Source organism: Hipposideros armiger, unplaced genomic scaffold (genome assembly GCF_001890085.2).
Source record: "Hipposideros armiger isolate ML-2016 unplaced genomic scaffold, ASM189008v1 scaffold_12, whole genome shotgun sequence".
NCBI classification, from domain to species: Eukaryota; Metazoa; Chordata; class Mammalia; order Chiroptera; family Hipposideridae; genus Hipposideros; species Hipposideros armiger.
This window is the reverse complement of record NW_017731362.1, coordinates 1,529,676-1,548,822: the sequence shown is the minus strand read 5'-3', so window position 1 is coordinate 1,548,822 and position 19,147 is coordinate 1,529,676. Positions and strand designations below refer to the sequence as shown.

Sequence of the window (19,147 nt, the reverse complement as noted above, 5' to 3'; positions counted from 1 at the left end):
TCCAAAAATAGGAATTTTTCTTGTATAACCTTAGTACAGTAAATTTAACATTAGATGAAAATACTGTATCAATCTACCATTTGTATTCTAATTTTGTCAGTTGACCCAATAATGCTTTTTATAGCATTGCCCCCCTCTGTTACAGGAATCGGTCCAGAGTCAGGCGTTACTTTTTGACAGCATGTCTCTTGTCTCCTTTAATCTAGAATATTAGAATGTTTCTACAGTCTCTCTTTGCCTTTTATGATATTGACATTCTTGAGAGACATATTCTCAGCTCTCCACCACCCACAGACCCCTCCCCGGACCAGCTTTTAATAGAACTTTCCTCATTTGGGGTTTGTCTGATGTTACTTCACAATTACATTACGAATCATCTAATCAGCTTGTGTCTGGGTGATGTGTTGTCATATCTGGATGAGCATGATGTCTTTTTCTGGTGAGGTTTATTTGAGAACCTGGTCAGGGTGTTGGCCAGTTGTCTTCACTGTATAATGAGTAGGATTTCCCCCTTGCAGCTAATAAGCAGTCTGTGGGGAGACACTTTTAAGATCATGAAAATATTCTTCTCATTAAAACTTTCCCTTATATTTAGCAATCGTTGATGATGCTTTTCTGATCCAGTCGTTGCTATGGTGGTTGCAAAATTATAATTTTTCCAACTCCAGACCTCCCTCCACTTTTACTGCTTGGTACTTGGAATGTTGTTATAATCAAGAATCCTCCCCTCTAGTTTGTCTGTGTAGTTATTTATCTATCTGTTTATTTATTTCTCGATTTATTCATTTACTTACCTACCTACCAACTTACTTACCTATGCATCCCATTATTGGTATGACTCATGAATTCCTATTTTAAAATATCTTGTAAGTCATTACTCTACTTAATTACTGATCACACTGTCCCAGATTCAGCTAGTGGAGCCCCTTCAAACTGGCTCCTGTGTCCTCGTGACATGCCTGTATTTTTAATAATTTCTTACTTTCTGTCATAGTAAAGACTCTAGCCTCATCTTGTATGCACCCTGTCCCAGTACCAGAGTCAGCCATTTCTTGAAGATCCCTGGTTTCTTATAGTGGGGAATGGTATTCAATACTAGGGTCAAGCATTATGTTTCATAGAAATTTTTAAAATTTATGGTATTATTCAATTTTACATATTAAAATACTAAGTCTCGGAAAGGCTAAGTAATGCACTCTGAATCACACAGCCAGTAAGTAGTGGAAACAGAATTTTAACCCAGTTCTTTCTCAAGTATCATGCTTTTTTTTCAGTTACACTCTAGCCTTTAGTCATGTCATTGGCCTGCCTTCCTGCCTTCTTCCTATTCTTAGTCTAAGTCGATATAAAAGCTTGCTATAATTTAATTTTTGCAGATAAGAAAAAGACCCTTGAAATTAAAGATTCATGCTGTGGACACTGCCTCCAAGAACTTGAAAAGGAAAAGCAGGAATGTCAAGATCTGAAAAGAAAACTGGAGAAATGCTGTAGGCACCTTCAGCATTTAGAAAGGAAGCACGAAGCTGTAGTGGAAAAAATTGGAGGTTAGCATTTAAGGTAGCACCGCTACCAGGATCAATCTCTAATTCTTGTTGAAATGTTCAAGTGTGACATTTTAGTTAATGTAGGCACTGATTCTCTTTGGGGGATTGATGTAAACTAATTTGGACCTCATTTTTACTAACCAAATTATTAGTGAACTCAAAAGAGGAAAATTGGAACGTTGATTAAAAGGTCACATTCCTTTCTTCCTTTTTTGACTGAACACATATTGAGTGCCTAATATGTGTCAAGCAGTGTTCTAGGCACTGGGGATACGGCAGAAAATACATCAGTCAGAATTCCAGTGCTGATGGAGATGTACAAGACTCTGCTTTCTTCAAGAAGCTTATCATCAAGTTAGGAGAACTGAAAACAGAATAATAAATAATTGCAGCATTGAGTGCTACTGGCAACATGTTCGTGTAAACTTGGAAGGAAAGATGTTAATTAACACTTCCTCCTATTAGAGTTAAGGAAGGCTTGACTAAGACTTGAAAGATGAACGTCTTTGCCAAAAAGAACAGCATTCTAGGCAGATGGAAAAGACATGAACAAAGCCATTGGGTCTGATCTGGCCCCCTTCCAGTCCATTCTTCACAGTGTTTCAAGGGAAATTATTCAGATATCTTCTGCCATTTTCTGTGGGCCTTCTAAGGAGGGAAGCTGGTGGGCTTACAAGGCTGCCCCCTCTTACCTATCACCATTCACTGAGATCCCGTGCTCTATACTTTTCACATTTCAAATAGTTCAGATTCCTGAACTGGTCAGGAGTTTTCTTTGACGGCTGGATCTCGTATCTGATGTCTCTCTGTCCTACGCTTTACCCTCTCATTCTCTCTTTGGCCTAACTCTTTCTCATCCTGCAGGACTCACCTGAGAAGATAGATGCCTTATTTACAGAGCCTTCCTTGATGCTCCCCAGTCTGGGTTAGGTGGGACTCTCCTGTGTGGCTCCGTATCACTTGGCTCCTATTACCATTCAGTATTTAATTTTTGGTTACTTGCCTGATACCCTTTCCAGCCTGTAAGTTCCCTGAAGATAAGGAATGTTTTGTGTTGTTTGCCCTTGTTGTCATGGTGCCCACTATATACCAGCCCATAGTAAGTTGGAATGAAGGAAGGACTGAATCCGATGGTCCCAAATAATCACATCATCCAGAAAAGACCAAGTGATAGGTTAATTCTTTTTTCTGCATTCACCTCAGTCTGTTGCCTGGACAACAACAGTCACTTCCTGATTCCTTCTGCTTCCATTCTCCATCAGACAGCTAGAGCCACTTTTTCACAAATGACCTTTTAAAAAAAGTAAATTGGATCATGACACTCGCTTGTGTAAAGCCCTTCAGTGGCCGAATGTGGCCCTCAGTATGAAATATGAATACATACCTAATTTCACAGTCTAAAAAAGCCCTTCATGATCCAATGTCTGCCAGCTCCTCCAGCCTCATCTTCCGCTAGCTCTCTTACTCTTTCATGGAGCCATAGCCTGGATTTCATTGTCTCTCTTCTCTGGTTTTCTTTACATTCTCTCCCCGTACCCAAACATCTGTCCTCTCATGCTGATCGCATTGCCTGGCTACCTCCTGATCTATCCCTCAGTGCAGTACTTCCCCAGGGAGGCTTTCTGCACCACCCCAGACTTGGGCAGGTTCTTCTGTTAGACCTTCCCACACTGCCTGTGATTCTTACAACATTCATCATCCTTGCAGCTATTGACTGTATTCTCCCTTGGAGCATAGACTTGATGGTGACAGGGACCAGTTCCTGTCCCAGCACTTAGCACAGTATCTGGCATCATAGCATATTCTGTAAATCCTGTTGACAGAAGCTGCTGCCTTCCACCTACTGCTTGCTAAGTCTGTTAGAGATAGATAATTATTACGTTAAGGTGAAAAATGGTTTTAAGAATTTTGAGATAAAAATTTTAACAACTACCGTTCCTATGGTGATTACTTAATTCTTTAGTAGAGGCCAGGAGAGTGAGATATTTGTCCAACTGTCGACGTAGATACAATGTAGCTTTTGTAAAATTTTATGAAAACCCATAAAATCTGTTTCACATAATAAAATGACAAGGGCAGTTGGATATGATGATGGTGTATAAATAATATTTAGCACCATACATTGGGATCATAAAATCATTATTCCTTATAGTGCTTTTTGAGGCTGATAGCTTCTGTGATTCGTCGACTTAGAAATAATCCAAGAAAGTTGGTACTTACCCTAAAAAAAGGTGTCAGGGTCAGAATTTAAGTCGTTCGATAGTTCGACTTCCGTATGTGTCTTAGTGTAAATCTGTTAGTTGGTAATATTTTTTGCTATTGTGGTTGCATCTTTTTTGTTTGTTACATTCCATTTCCACTGCCTTGTTGGCATTTATTGGAAAGTGATAGAGTAAGAGTGAGGGGTTTAAAAATCACTAGGGGGAATAGATGCCTCATTCTCCAATTTATGGGGCGTGTTGAGAGAGTTGAAAGTTGAATACATGAGGTGCCATGTTCATACTTATTGAACATTGGTGTTGCCAGGCCTTATGTAAGGAAAGTGCTGCACGTATATTGTTTTATTTCTATTATTATCTTCAAAGTAGGTAATAATATCAACATTTTTAATATGAAAAAACTCAGGTTCAGAAAGTGTAATTTGCGTAAGTTCATCCAACTGGTAAGAAGCAGAGCTAGCGTTTAAACTCATGTGTCTCTCTGACTGAAATTCATGCTTTGTCCTCTGTATCAGCCTCCTCATCTTTTTAAAAGTTCAAAGAATCGAAAATCTGACCTTAATTCTGAAAATGGCACCTACTTAAGCTTAATTTTTTAAAAAGTATTTTGTGTTGAAGTCCTTGTTCAATGATCATTTATATGATCATAGACTATATACCAGGGTCCATGGGGAGCAGGGAATTAGAAAATCTAGTATGTTTCTACAGAGCCTCAGTCTAGCTGGAAACAAAACACATGCATAAGAAACAGTTGGAAATCTATTCCAGGACAGTGTAATAGTCCAAAGCAAGATAAAGATGGAATACAGATTTTAAGTGCTGAGAAAACAGAACAGGGAGTGGTCAGATTAGGGCTCATCAGGGAATGAATGACACGGGCAGCAGCTGGAAATTCAAAGTTTCCTCTGTAAACATTTGCATTGGGAATTTATGGGAAAGGAAGGCTGAGAAAAAAGGAGATTAATTGACTGATATACTATAAATGTATTTTTTAGAAGAGAACAGTAAAGTTGTGGAAGAATTAATAGAAGAAAATAATGACATGAAGAATAAACTGGAAGAACTGAGGACGCTTTGTAAAATACCACCAAGGTATACTTTTGATATTTTAAAGAAATTGCTTATTTCTAAGTATCTTTAAGTTTTTGATGTCAATCATATCAATAATATTATACCAAGAATATAAGTTATCTTTATTGTTATATCGTCATGTGCCAAATAACAACATTTTGGTTAATGATGGATCGCATATATGACAGTGGTCCTGTAAGATTATAATGGAGCTGAAAAATTTCTATTCCTTAGTGACATCATAGCTGTCGTAATGTCTTAGCTCAAGGCATTACGCGTCTGTGGAGAAGCTGCTGTAAACAAACCTACGCTGCCAGTCATATACAAGTATAACACATGCAGTTATGTACAGTATATAATACTTGATAATGATAATGGCTGTTATTGGTTTATGTATTTATTATACTATATTTTTTACCCTTATTTTATTTTATTTATTAAAAATTTTTTTTTTTTTAGCTGAGCCATCCTGCTACCTGTTGGCAGCTCAGTGACTGCTCAGCTCGGGCTGGACTCGAACCGCTGTTGCTCAGAGCTCAAACTCTTGAGCGAGCTCTTAACCAACTGAGCCACTCGGCCGGCCCCCTTTTACCCTTATTTTAGAGTTTACTCTTTCTACTTACGAAAAAAAAGTTTGCTGTGAAACAGTATACAGTGTTATGCTTCATACATCTCTTGTTTACTGGGTCTCTCGATTGCATCATTTTCTCTTGTGGTTGATTTAATCTCGTGTTGTTTTGTACAGTAACATGCTGTACAGGTTTGTAGCCTAGAAGCAAGAGGCTATACCATATAGCCTAGGTCTGTGTAAGTGCACTCTGTGATGTTCGCACAATGACAGAATCGCCTAATGATGCATTCCGCAGAATGCATCCTATCTTTTAAGTGGCATGTGACTCACTGTATAGCAAGAAGTATAAAAAAATAAAAATGTCTTGGGCCGGCTGAGTGGCTCAGTTGGTTAAGAGCTCGCTCAAGAGTTTGAGCTCTGAGCAACAGTGGTTCGGGTCAGCCCGAGCTGAGCAGCCGCGGAGCTGCCAACAGGTGGCGGGATGGCTCAGCTAAAAAACAAAAACAAAAACAAAAACAAATAATAAAAAATAAAAATAAAAATATCTTCCAAAACCCTATTCTCAGGTGATACCCTCTGTTAACCTATTGTTTTATATCATTTAAACTCCCCTTTATATACACACACCACGTGCACACGTTGTAAAAATGGGGAGTATTATATAAGCTGTTTTGTAACCTTTTATTAACACATTATAAGATAAACATTTCCCCACGTCATTAGATATTGTCCTATAGTATGCTTATCAGTAGCTGCATCGATTTTCGTCATGTGGATTTACCATGATTTAAGTAACCATAACATTTAAATCGTTTCCATTTTTCTCCTATTTTAAATAACTAATGTATAATAAAGATCCTCATATATGAATTTCTTTAGCACATCTCAGTTTGTTTTATTGGAATAGAGAGTTTTTTGGTTTTTTTTTAATCCAATGAAGTTTTTCACTTACAGTCTATGACTTTGCAATCTTTGGTTTTTTAGGTCATTGTCAGAAGGGGCCATTGAAAATGCTTGCTTGCCATGTAGCCATGGGGCCTTGGAAGAGCTTCGTGGGCAGTACATTAAAGCTGTAAAAAAAATCAAGCGTAAGTCCTGAATAAATTCCCAAGATTTAAGGTGGTTTGGGCCTTTTCTGATACTAGCAGTAGTAATTTGGGGAATTTTCAAAACTACCTTGTTCTAGACTCTTACCTGCTTGTGCAAGAGATCACTGATGCCTTTCCTAATTGTCTAGTAATGGACCATGTTGCCCAAATGATGTCGTCAAATGATGTCGTTGGAGGTGACGTGAGGATAGTTATTTTTATATTGTTGATTATCCTGTTTCTTTTTTGGACACTAATATTAAACTAAAAATTTTATGATCTTACAATTTAAATAACTGGCAGCAAAGAAAATGTCATATGAGTTTTAAATTGGCCGTTTTTTTCCCACCGAAAACTTTTAAGGACCATGGAAAATGAATCTAGTCAGGAGTTGTGTTGTTTCTCATCATTTTGATAACGGATTCTAACATAGATGTAAATTTCTTTATCAAGTCCTTTGCAGTCCTAGATGCTGCTGTATACCCTGCAGAGCTCTTCTTTGGTTTATGGTTTCCCAGTAGAAAAATTAATTACAGTATTTTTTTAATTACAATATTGCATGGAATGTATGTATATCCCAGAACAATAATCAGTGTTTATATAGGAGAAATGTATATTTACCTCCTAAAATTGTGTTCATTTTTAACAAAACAAGTGGAAAAGGTCTCAAATTCTAAATATAATTGGTAGATCATCAGAATCATAGGTAGATGTTTTGAAAAACCCAGTTAGTATAAATAAAGACTCTACTTCTCAGTTGTTACTGGTGCTAACAGGGGCCATATTACTACACACAAAGCAACTTTTTGCTAGCAATTATGTTAATTGGGAAGTGAAAATTTAAGCAGTTTTTTATCCTAATAGTGTGTGTGTGTGTGTGTTGTTTTACATTTTAGAAGTTGATTGGAGATTTTGTGTTGACATGTACTTCATTTTAATTTTTCCCACTTCAAATAATGAAAAATAGTGTCCCAGTTAGTATTTTTGCAGAGAGCATCTGATTTTCACGGAAAGCTTGCTTTCAGGAGAGGATTTTCTCTATGAATTGGAATCCTTACTATAACAGGGATATGATATTATAGATGTAGGATATAGCCCTGAATTTGGTAAAAATGTTAACCTTGACTAATGGTGGTCCCAATCAAATCATGTTGAGTTAAAGGTAAAAAGAGATCTTGAAACCTGTGAACTATTTTTAAATGTAAATTTCAGAGGGCAACATAAGTCACATTCCTCTCCCTGAAATAACATTGTGTACATATCTCTCATGGATGGTAAGATTATATTTAATTGGATACTCAAAGCGGTGCTGAAAGAGTTGAATAAATGACGAAATTTGGATTTTTGAAGCACAAGTAAACAGAAGAATGAGTCTCTTCAGCTCATATTGCCACCTTCTGTCTTTCTGAGTCTGCTTCACTTTTTCTCTCTGGCTCACCCTTTTCTGTATACGTATTTCTTTTTTCTCCTCCTATAGCTGGGCATAATATACAACTGAAATGCATGCATTTCTGTGCTTCATATTTATGGCTTTTTCTTGCCTCAGTGTTTCAGAACATGACAACGTTTCCCTAGGGAATTTTCTTACCATATGTGGCTGTCATCATTCTAGAAGGACTTATAGATTCCTTTTCCTTTGAGTCTACCAAAATAGCGATCTGAAGTATTCCATTTTAATGATTGTAGAAAAGTATAATGTTTCTACACCTCCAAATCACTTCATCTCCTAGAAAATTGGTCTGAAGCCTGCCTCTCCTGTTTTTGAAAAACTGGTAAAGAACACACACTCTGTGGGGATTTCTCCACCTTCCCCTTCTCTCCCCCTTACCCCCCAGGTGACATGCTTCGTTATATTCAGGAGAGTAAAGAAAGAGCTGCGGAAATGGTAAAAACAGAGGTACTGCGAGAACGTCAAGAAACTGCCCGAAAGATGCGCAAATATTATTTGATTTGCCTCCAACAGATCTTGCAGGATAATGGAAAACAGGAAGGGTAAGTTCAGTCTAAATAAACATTGTGTCCTTAGAGTACCAAGATGACATGTTGTCATTTTCTAAGCATTTGCCTTAACCACAGTATTAACTATTTCTACTTGATCAGCCATTGGGGGTTAAGAGAGGCTTAATGGCTTTGCTACCTTAAATGTTGGCAGAGCTAATAGGAAAACAGAAATCCTAGGGCTAAGGAAACTCATTTTTTCCTTTAAACTATATTCACTTAATATTCTGGAATTCCCACAGAGCTGAGAAAAAGATTATGAACACTGCTAGCAAACTTGCTGCAATGGCAAAATTGCTGGAAACGCCTATTTCTTACAGATCCCAGAGCAAAACTGCAGAGGCAGGTATGTCAAAATGAGTCCCTTAAAGGGTTTTTCTCTCCCTTCGTTTTAGATATTTATTATTTTGAGAATGACAAAGAGGAGGGAATGTAAGGAGGGAAAGGTGATTTATAAAGCTGTGTGTGTGTGTTTCACTTAAACTAGAAACTTAAAAAAAGAATGTAGAGTTTCCGGTTCAAGTAGGCAGACTGAGCGTACCCGTCAGCTTCCTATTACTGCTTTCATCCCCGGAAATGATAGAAAAGATTTTAAACAACACATTAAAAAGGAGAAAAAGAAGAAATTATAACCAGGCTTAGAAAAGTGTCAATTGAGAGACCAGAAGCTAGAGAGATCCCTGAAAGAAAGAAGACAGCGTGAGGGTGAAGATGGGAACCCCGAAGATGACAGCTACAAGCAGCAACCTCAAAACTGTTTCACCGATGGAGGTGGCTTGTTCCGGGAGAAGCAGTAAGCCTGGGGAATACCACTGGGATAAATAATTGGTGTTGTAGATCAGTGGTAATCCGGTGGGGTCACCCTCTTTATTTCCCGTTCTCCTCTTCCACCCCCAACCCCAATATTGGGCTGGGTAAGAGCAATAGGAACAAAGGGCCAGGAAGCAGGACAGAGCTCCAGGTGGCTAGCCACACCAAGAGCGATCTGAGGGCCTGTAGGCCCAGAGGACCAGCTCGTAGGGCTCCCTTCCCTACAGCTTGTCCTTGCCCACTCCACTCCCAACGCCTTTAAACAAGCAGCGCAGATGCCACATTCAGGATATCTAAAACGTAAGTATTCAACAAGAATCATCATCTATTGATAGAAAGCCAGCACCACGAAGAAAGACATCACACTCCAAACAAAACAAAAAACCCAACAGAACTTATACCTAAGGAAATGGAATTCACAGAACAAACATCAGGACCTGAAAATGTTAGAAAAGTGTAGTGCCCTCAGAACAATGTAAGAGTATATATTGTAGAGAAAACTAACAATATGCTAAGATTTTTGCTGTTTTAAAGGAGAGGATATAGATAATTGATAACTGTAGCCGTTGCTAGAGAAATGCAGGTTTAAGTATGTGTATTGAAATTTAAGGGTAACCAATAGGGAAATAAAAATAGAGTATATAACTTTCAAAGTGGTAGGGAAAAACTTGGAAGGAAATGTTTTCAATCTAACAGAATCAAAAAAGAGGAAAAATATACCTGGAAACCATGGGTGAGGAGAAAATAATAGTTGGTTGAAATATCAGCAATCACACTAATGGAAATAGGTTAAACTTGCTTATTAAAGAGACCACAACTTTCAGAGAATTTTTAAAAACACAGACTTATATTATTGTTACAAGAAGAACATCTATAATTTGAAATAAGGCGATGGAGAGTGACATAAGCAAATACAGTGCTGATATTAGATAAATTGTAGGATTGAATACAATCTTAGGTAAGTTAGAGTTAGCATTAAAAGGGACCAAAGTTCATGATAATGGAACAGCTTCCCAAGAAGCTATGTAAATGGTTTCTTTCTCTACAGAAAAAAAAAAAAAAGCTTTAGAGTATGTAAATCAAAAGCTGATGAACATACATGAACACACGTAAATTCCCAGTCATGCTGGGGGATTTTGAACATAGCTGTGGGGAAATGGGATTTTTGGACTTCTGGAAAGTGCCAGGCAGAGATTGTTCAGGAGTCCCTGAGTCTGATACTGGTAAACATTCTTCAAATAGAAGCACAAAGATTATTTGTGTAAGTTTTGTAATGGCGATGTGAACCTTTGGTATAAAAGGGCAGTGGCATAAAACAAGAAAAGAGTTTTCTAGATTTGAGATATTAATGTGCAAATAATGTCTCAGTAGTAGCAAATCCTTTCATGAACTCTAGGGACCAGGGTCCACTATTCTGAGATATGGTGCTTCTGAGTCTATGCTATGTGGCTGATTTGCCTGTGATCAGATTTAATGTCTCAGCTAATTAAATCAGACTCTGATTAGTCTGTAGTGTGTGTGTGTGTGTGTGTGTGTGTGTGTGTGTGTGTGTGTGTGTTTAGGGACAGGCATGCAGGCGTTGGATAGTTCTTCCAGTAAACTTTCTTCATCTGAAACTCCGTCTTTGAAGCGGCAGGATTGAAAACATTGCAGTTGGCTCTTAAAATGCTGTAACATCTATTGCAGGGAATAATGGATCAGGTGGATGGCAATAATAATGCATCAGCTTTCAACAGCAAAATTATCTAGCTTCATTTAATGGATATATGTAAAAGATTATTTTAAAATGTCCAGCATTGATGTATTTTCTTTGTTAATTTTAAAATAAGTATGCATTCTTTGGGAATACATGAACGTGTAATACATTTTCTCTTCTCTTTCAGTGTTAATTTTCTCCTAATTCTGTGTTCCCTTGTATATTATAGTACTGCCTCTGGCCTCAGAGATAATTGGTGTAGACAAATCAAAAAGGAATGGTGTGAATCAGAATATACCATGTCACACTGAAAACAAATCAGATGGTGTGAAAACCATCCCCAGGAATATGTGCAACCAAGTTCCTAAGAAGAAGGCTGCTTGTGACTTACGAAGGCGGCTGGAGGACGCAGAGCACGAAGACATAAAGCATGTGGGTCCCCAAGGGTCACATTTAGACTTTCAGTTCCAGGATAACAGTCACAAACATCTAGACACTTTGCCAAGGAATGTTTCTCCTGAGTTTGTTCCTTGCGAAGGTGAAAGAGGCTTTGGTTTGCACCAGAAGAAAGACTCTCCCAGGGACTCTGGCTCTGAATCATGTCTGCATGCAGCCGAATACCCCTTTCTGGGAACCTTTGGAAATAAGCCCTCACCAAGACATGCCCCTCGTGTTTCTGAATCTGAATCTACATGCATACCCTTCCAAGGTCCTAATGAAAGACTTGGTTTCAAAGTTTATAAGTGCAATCCACTAATGGGAAGTAAAAATGCTGAACCTGAGAAACATGAAAGTTTGGGTGTTTGGGAAGCTCCAGTAAAGGATGGAGGAGACCTCAGTGACTCGGTGGGATGGCATTCTAGCAGTGCCACTTTACCCTGCAACAGTGATGAAGTGGCGTTTTTACGGGGTAGGCCACCAGAAACTCTGGATATGCTAACTGAGCCTGGTCTTTTCAAACAGTTCTCAGCAGCCAGATGTCTTTCAGATACAGAGAAAAATCTTATGAGTTGTCAACGGATGAAATGTCAGAGTGGTCACCTCCCAGACCTGTCCGAAGCTACCAGCCTTTCCCAGCCAGGGAAGATCAGTATGTCTCCTGGGCACCCACCTGGTCAGAAGGCTGATACACTCAAGTCAGACTTCAAAAAGCTGAGCAATCCAGAATCATCTTCAGTGCATCGGCACCCTTCGAGAAAACTAATGGCTCCTCTGTCTTGCCAACAAGATAGTGGCTTTGATAGCCCCTTCGTCAATCTTGACTAATTGTTGTACAGTATTTAAAAAGAATGTATTGACAGGAAAAGTGGAAGGGAAGACTTCATACTGAAAAATTTGTGGGCTCTGCCTATTTTGAGATGTTTTAATAACATCTGACTATCATATGAGCAAAGTGTTCTCATGAAATTGCTTGAGATATTAATGTTGCCTTAATCTTCCAAAGACTGGTGGTGTATGTGTAATCTGCTTTCGGGTGGTGCTTATATTTGGCTGCTAAACCATCTACTTTTATACTTATACATTAGCTCTCTGTGCAGTGTTAATTTATTTAAATAAACTTGCATATGGTCTATATAGAATTGTTATGAATTATTTTATTAATTTATAATATAGAAATGTTATATTGACATGTTTGAAATCCATCTAGAAAAAGATATGAACTTCGATGATTTGTATGTATGATCAGCCAAATTTAATTTTGAAATTGGCATGTTGAACGAGGTTATATACTTACTCTAGACATACTTTTCCTGGAAATGTCTACTCAAAATTTTGATCCTTGCTTTCAATTAGTAGAAAAGACATTTTGCGAGGATTGCCACAAAATATGTAGCTATGTCCTGGTTTCATTATTTAAAATATTAGTCAGATTTTTTTTTTTTTACGTTGACTTTCACTTTATTTCCAATCTCCTATGACATCCAGGGGCTTTGTCTCTTTTATGGATTCACGGTCTTTCTTTCATCTGAAATGCTCCTTTTTAAAAATGGAAATAATAAGACTTGTCATATAGCAAAAACAATTTAAACTAATTAGATTTTTATGTTCATTTATAGGGCAGAATTGGGTAACTTATTAATGCTATGGCTTGAAAGTTGTAATTCTAAACTATGCATAAATGAACGACCACCTACATACAGTGGTTTTCAGAGAAGTTCTTGTTCAGGTTCCAAGACATGCATATGAAAGTTTTAGGTGTATGCAAGTGCCCCTCTCACCCTCAACCATACTATGTATGGACTGCATTTGTGGGTTATTCAGTATGTTTTTCCACCCAGATCCAGGCTGATGTAGGTGGTGGTGGAATGGGTGGCAAGATGCATCATCCTCACGCTGATAAGTGTCTCTAAAAGGAAGAACCTAGAAATGAACCTTCCGGAGCTTGGAAAACTCTGTCACCTTAACTGGTAACCAGATGTAGATAAGCCTAAAATTTAGCACCGGATTTCAGTGCTTGAGTTGACAGGCAGTTAGAAAAAGGAACTCACAATACACCATCTCTTCAAAATCGCTGAGGATACACAGTCCGCTTCCCCATCATTTCAGCTGGAATTTCTAGGGAAACCCCTTAACCAGCTGAATTCATGTGTCTGGTTGGTGATGGATCATTTTAGGCCCCAGGTATAACTGAACTGAGAATCTAGCTCATTGCCTACCTACCTTTTCATCTTTTATTTGTTTTAAATCCTTGTCAGGTGTATGAATCCTCAGCATCAAGGTTGAAATTGGAAATCTTGCTTTCTCCTCCTTTTACGAGTATGGTGTCCTGAATCTCTTTTGATGCCATAATTTCAACCTAATTGTTTTGATATCTATAATTTCATCCCAATCAATAGGATTAGGTTACTGAATTTCAAACATCATACCCACAGCCACACTGATAATTGTATAAATGAACCAGCACTGGTGTTGTACATTGGTCTGAAGGGCGATGTCAGAACAGAAAGGAGGCAGGAGCCTCATCAACGTCATGGTCACATAAATCTAACTTCCCCGTGGTGGTGTTTAATCTTTTTTATGTATTGCTAAGTTTTGGTTGCTAATATACTGTTACAGATTTTCATGTGTATATGCATGAAGGACGGTGGTCTCTAGGTTTCTTGTGATAGATTTGTCTTGCTTTAATAAAAGGGTAATACTGATCTCATAGAATGAGTTGGAAACTATTCCTCTGCCTCTATGTTCTGAAAGAATTTGTGTAGGATTGGTGTTATTTCTTTTTTAAATAATGGATGGCATTCACTAGGTGAAGCAGTCTAGCCCTTTGTGTGTGTGTGTGTGTGTGTGTGTGTGTGTGTGTGTGAGAGTGTGCGTGCACGCACGCAGCTTTTTAAGTAATTATTTTCTTGTTATAGAGCTCTTCACATTTTCTATTTTTTCTTCAGTCTTGGTAGTTTTTGGTTTTTGAGGAATTTGATCATCTAAATTGTCTCATTTGTTGACATATCTCTGACACTCCTTTTAATTTCAGTAATGTTGGTAGTGATGTGCCCTCTTTCATCCCTGATTTTGGTATTCAGTGTTGTCTTTCTTTCTTAGTCTATCTAAATAAAGGCTTATGAATTTTGTTGATTTTTCCCCCCCAAAGATCTTTTGGTTTCCTTGATTTTCTCTATTGTTTTTCTGTTTCCTGTTTCACTGATTTTGTGCCCACCACCCCTGTCTTTATTTCTTTTGTAATACTTGCTTTAGATTTAATTCATTGTTCTTTATTCTTAAAGTGGAAGCTTAGGTTATTGATGTGAAACCCTTCATTTCCAATATATGTATTTAAACTCTGAGTTTCCCTCTAAGTACTATTTAAGTCATATCTCATAAATTCGATATGTTGTGTTTTTGTTTTCATTTAATTCAAAATATTTTTGAATTTCCTTTGTGATTTCTTTATTGACCCATGGGTTATTTAGAATTATGTTACTTCATTTCCAAGTATTAAAGATTTAGCAAATTTCTTTGTTATTTTTAATTTCTTTATTGTTGGAGAATATACTTTGAATGAGTTCAATCCTTTTAAATTTCTTGAGACTCGTTTTATAGCCTAGTGTTGGTCTATCCTGGAGAATGATTACACCTGACAAGAATACATACAGTAGCCTGCTCTTGTTTGAGGGAATATTAAAGAATGTCGGTTAGGTCAAGTTGGTTGATAGGGTGGTTCAAGTCTACAATAGCCTTGCTGATTTTCTGTCTTTTTGGTCTGTTAATTATTAAGAATGTGATATTGTAGTTTCCAACTATAGTGGTTAAAATGTCTATTTCTCCTTTCAGTTCTGTTGGTTTTTGCTTTATGTATTTTGGGACTCTGTTTTAAGGCATATATACCTTTATATTTGTTACATACAAGGCCAGCCAATTAAGCTTGTGAACTTGTTGCATTCATGTTGCTAAACTTTTTTTGATATCAGAGGGATTTTTCATTATGAATTTGTACAAACTGGACAAATAGTTAACCAAGTTTACTATTTGGAAGTGCTGAAAAGGCTGCGTGAAAAAGTTAGACAACCTAAACTTTTCGCCAACAATTTATGGCTCTTCCATCACAACAGTGCACCAGCTCACACGGCACTGTCTGTGAGGGAGTTTTTAGCCAGTAAACAAATCACTGTATTGGAACACCCTCCCTACTCACGTGATCTGGCCCCCAATGACTTATTTCTTTACCTGAAGACAAAGGAAATATTGAAAGGAAGACATTTTGATGACACTCAGGACATCAAGGGTAATACGATGACAGCTCTGATGGCCATTCCAGAAAAAGAGTTCTATAATTGCTTTGAAGGGTGGACTAGGCGCTGGCATCAGTGCGTAGCTTCCCAAGGGGAGTACTTCAAAGGTGACCGTAGTGATATTCAGCAATGAGGTATGTAGCACTTTTTCTAGGATGAGTTTGTGAACTTAAGTGTCATGCCTCGTATTTACCCCTCTGACTTTGCTGCTTTTACTAACAATAAAGTTGGGCATGGGCTCTATGCCTTCCGCCCCAGATCAAGCCAGTCCACTGTGGCAGAGAAGCTCTTAGTTTTTTACTGCCATCCTTGCCCTGTTAGCAATACCTCATCCATCAATCTTGGGAGGAGAATAGGAGCCCCAGGACCCCACTGATTCTTCCAAAGTTCAGCAGCCTCTCAATTTGTTATTTCCTTGTGGTTGATTTCCAGAGCCCTGACATGGTTGACTCTTCCCCCCACCCTCCCCAGTTTTATAGTTATTTTGAGGAGAGGAAAGGAATTGCTAATCTCTTCATCAGAAGTTCCCATATTTTTATTTATTCTGCTTAGTGCTGGGGTTAAATCTCTTTTCTACTAATATGTACCAACTTATTTTCCTCCAAATTTTTATCTTGAAAAACTTCATGATCTATAGAAAATATACACCTATATATGCCTTGTTTAGATTTACCAACTCTTAAATTTCCACATTTGCTTTATATTTATTTGTAAATATGCATATTCATGCATATATATATATAATAGATAAATGTTTTTTCCTTAATCAGGAAAGCTAGTTTTAGATACCATGACAATTCATCCTTAAATACTTCAGCATGCACCTCCTAAGAACAAAAACATTTTCTTACATAAATACAATCATCATATTAAGGAGACAGAATATTCATAAACATACATAGTCTTTATTCAAATTGCTTCTATAGTCACAATAATGTGTTATAACTTTTTTTTGTTTTAGATTTTTGCTGTTCACCTTCAAACAGGTCTCACTGCTCTTCTTCCATTATGAAAAATTCTCGGCCATTAATTAATTATTCATTCAACATATATTTGTGAAGTGTAATTGCTTGTTAATGTTCTAGGGGGATACAGCTGTTTTTTTCTTTTTTTTTTTTAAGATTTTTATTGGGGAATGGGGAGAAGGGGAACAGACAAGTTGCTGTCGTTTTGTTCTTCAGTCTAGTTTGTGGAGGATGTTGCTTCACTGGCCCAAGTTGGCACCATCATTGCGCTCTTCCCAGGCAAGGCAGATCATTCGCCGGCTTCTGGATGGCCGCTCACGGTGGCTGCTGGCCACTCACGCTGGCTGCTGGCTACACACGGTAGCCCATGGCAACCCACTGCAACAGGGGCTGCAGCCTACATCGTCGCCAGCGACTCACAGCAGCCCAGCTCCAGGTTGAGCTGTTGTTCAGCATCTTAGCTGTGGAGGGCAGTGTCACTGGCCCTCACATGTGGGATCCGAACCGGGGCCCTCTGGCATTCCAAGCCAGCTCTTAACCACCGTGCCACTCGGCCGGCCCCAGCTGTTTTCAAAACAGATATGTTTCTACCCTCATAGCTCTCACATTCTAGTCAGGGGAGGCAATAAATAGACATAATTAATGAAGAATGTTAGAAGCTGGTAAGTGCTGCGGAGAAAGGGGAAGGAGTGGTAGGAAGGGGTGGTCAGAACTTCAAATGGGGCAGTGGAGGTAGATCACTGAGATGGGAACATTTCGGTAAATATACGACGGATGTGAATAAAGCTTCACTATTGTTTATATTCTCTACTTCTGGAACTCTCATCAAACACGAGCCCATCCTTTGTGTCTCTTAATTGTTCTTTTGTATATTTTTATCTCGCTGTGCTGCTTTGTGGAATTCCTCAGTGCCATCTTCCAGTTGCTAATTCTATCTTTGTTTAGTCCATGTCCAGGATTTCTAGTTGGTGTGTTTATACCTACGTTATTTGTATAATTTCTGCTTGTTTTATTTAGTAACCTTGGTTTTTTAGTAGATTCTATTTCTTTTATTTTTAGACTTAAAAATCCTTATTTCAAAATTACTCCTAGAGTAATTATAGTGTCACTTTGGAGGGGGATAATATCCAAACTGTAGCTTTTATTGCCTTTTGTAGAATTAGTTTCCCCCATGTATATTTTAGTTTGCAACCTAACAGTGAAGATGACTTTTTTTTTTCTTTCTTCTGAGTTCGCTCCCTTTACCCTGTCTAGATTTCTGTGGTTCCCTCCACCTGGACCCTTGGGTCCCCAGTCCAAGGTCAGGTCTTATGTAGGTGGTCTCTGACCCATTAGCATTATCCTATATCTCGTCACTGAGACAGCAGGCTGCTTGGCCCAGGTCCTCCTGGCTGCACGGCTGTGCTTGTATCCTCTAGGCTGTCTAATGCACAGCTTTTATATAAGCTGTGTCCTCAGGCAGTGATTGCGGCTTTTCAGTCTCCGTGGGGTGAGGGAACTCTACCTGGGTTATTAATTTAAGCAGCTAGCTTGTCCTTTGTCCCCTTGAAGTAGGATGTTTCTCGTCCTTGCTACTCCCCTCTGCAGGAACGCCTAGCCTCTACTGCTTTTGGATCCAGAGCAAGTCATACCTTATTAAGTCCTCAGATTTATCTTTTTTTTTTTAATATGTTTTTCTTTCTCTTTCTTTTTTCCCCATCATTGCTGTATGTTGGCAGATGTTGGGTACTCTCCAAGTATTAAATTACAAGGACCTAAAGTCTGCTTTGCCGTTAACTCTGTGGCCTTTGGCTGTTTTCTTAGTGCCTTTGGAACTCAGTGTCTGCCGTTATTAAGGTTTAGGCATATCTCACAGCTAGCTAATGATTTATGTAAAGGAGACCTGAGTCCTATGAGCGGGAGTAATGGGAAAGGCAGTTGGAAAGGTAAATTGAAACTAGGTCTTGAATGTCAAAGCCAAAGAATGAGAAATTGGGTTCACAGAAAATGGAGCATTGTTGGTTGAGTAGCATGATTTCAGAGATCAGTGAGACCATACATTAGGAGGACTTAGAGGAGCAAACAGGTAGGGAAGCCAGGAGCACAACGTCCTTGGGACAGTTAGGCAGGAACAAAGCCAGAGCCAGGGTAGAAATGGTAGGAATGAAGAGGTGACCAGATTGAGACTATTACAGTAGTAGGTTTAACAGGACCTGCTGCCTGACTGAATTCAAGGTCAGGGGAAAGAGAAGCACCCAGAGGGGTTGAAGAGCCTGGCTGACTGGGGATTATTCTCTGTCTATCAGCAAGTACTGAGAAATTAGGAAGAACACAGGACATGGTGGATGTAAGTGACTGAGCCTTCCATTGAAGGCACGGCAACACCTGGTCCTTTGGTGGGCACGCGTTCATGATTATGACGAATTCACAGACACTAAGTGCATGCTGAGCCCCGTGCCGAGCCCTTCATTGGCTCACA

At 38.6% G+C, this 19,147-nt stretch overlaps 1 protein-coding gene across 3 annotated transcripts in view; it reads left to right on the top strand.

The window, feature by feature from the left end:
- The window catches only part of CEP152 (centrosomal protein 152), a 106,088-nt gene extending 93,565 nt beyond the window's left edge, over positions 1-12,523 (top strand). For 2 of the 3 annotated variants that reach the window (XM_019663872.1, XM_019663881.1), the window contains exons 22-27: positions 1,377-1,544; positions 4,759-4,855; positions 6,390-6,493; positions 8,329-8,485; positions 8,734-8,837; positions 11,227-12,523. In XM_019663872.1, the coding sequence (XP_019519417.1) occupies positions 1,377-1,544; positions 4,759-4,855; positions 6,390-6,493; positions 8,329-8,485; positions 8,734-8,837; positions 11,227-12,263 (1,667 nt within the window). In that variant the 3' untranslated portion in view covers positions 12,264-12,523. The remainder of the gene's footprint in view (positions 1-1,376; positions 1,545-4,758; positions 4,856-6,389; positions 6,494-8,328; positions 8,486-8,733; positions 8,838-11,226) is intronic. The other variant, XM_019663884.1, reaches the window with a different exon arrangement.
- Positions 12,524-19,147: the final 6,624 nt, after the last annotated feature.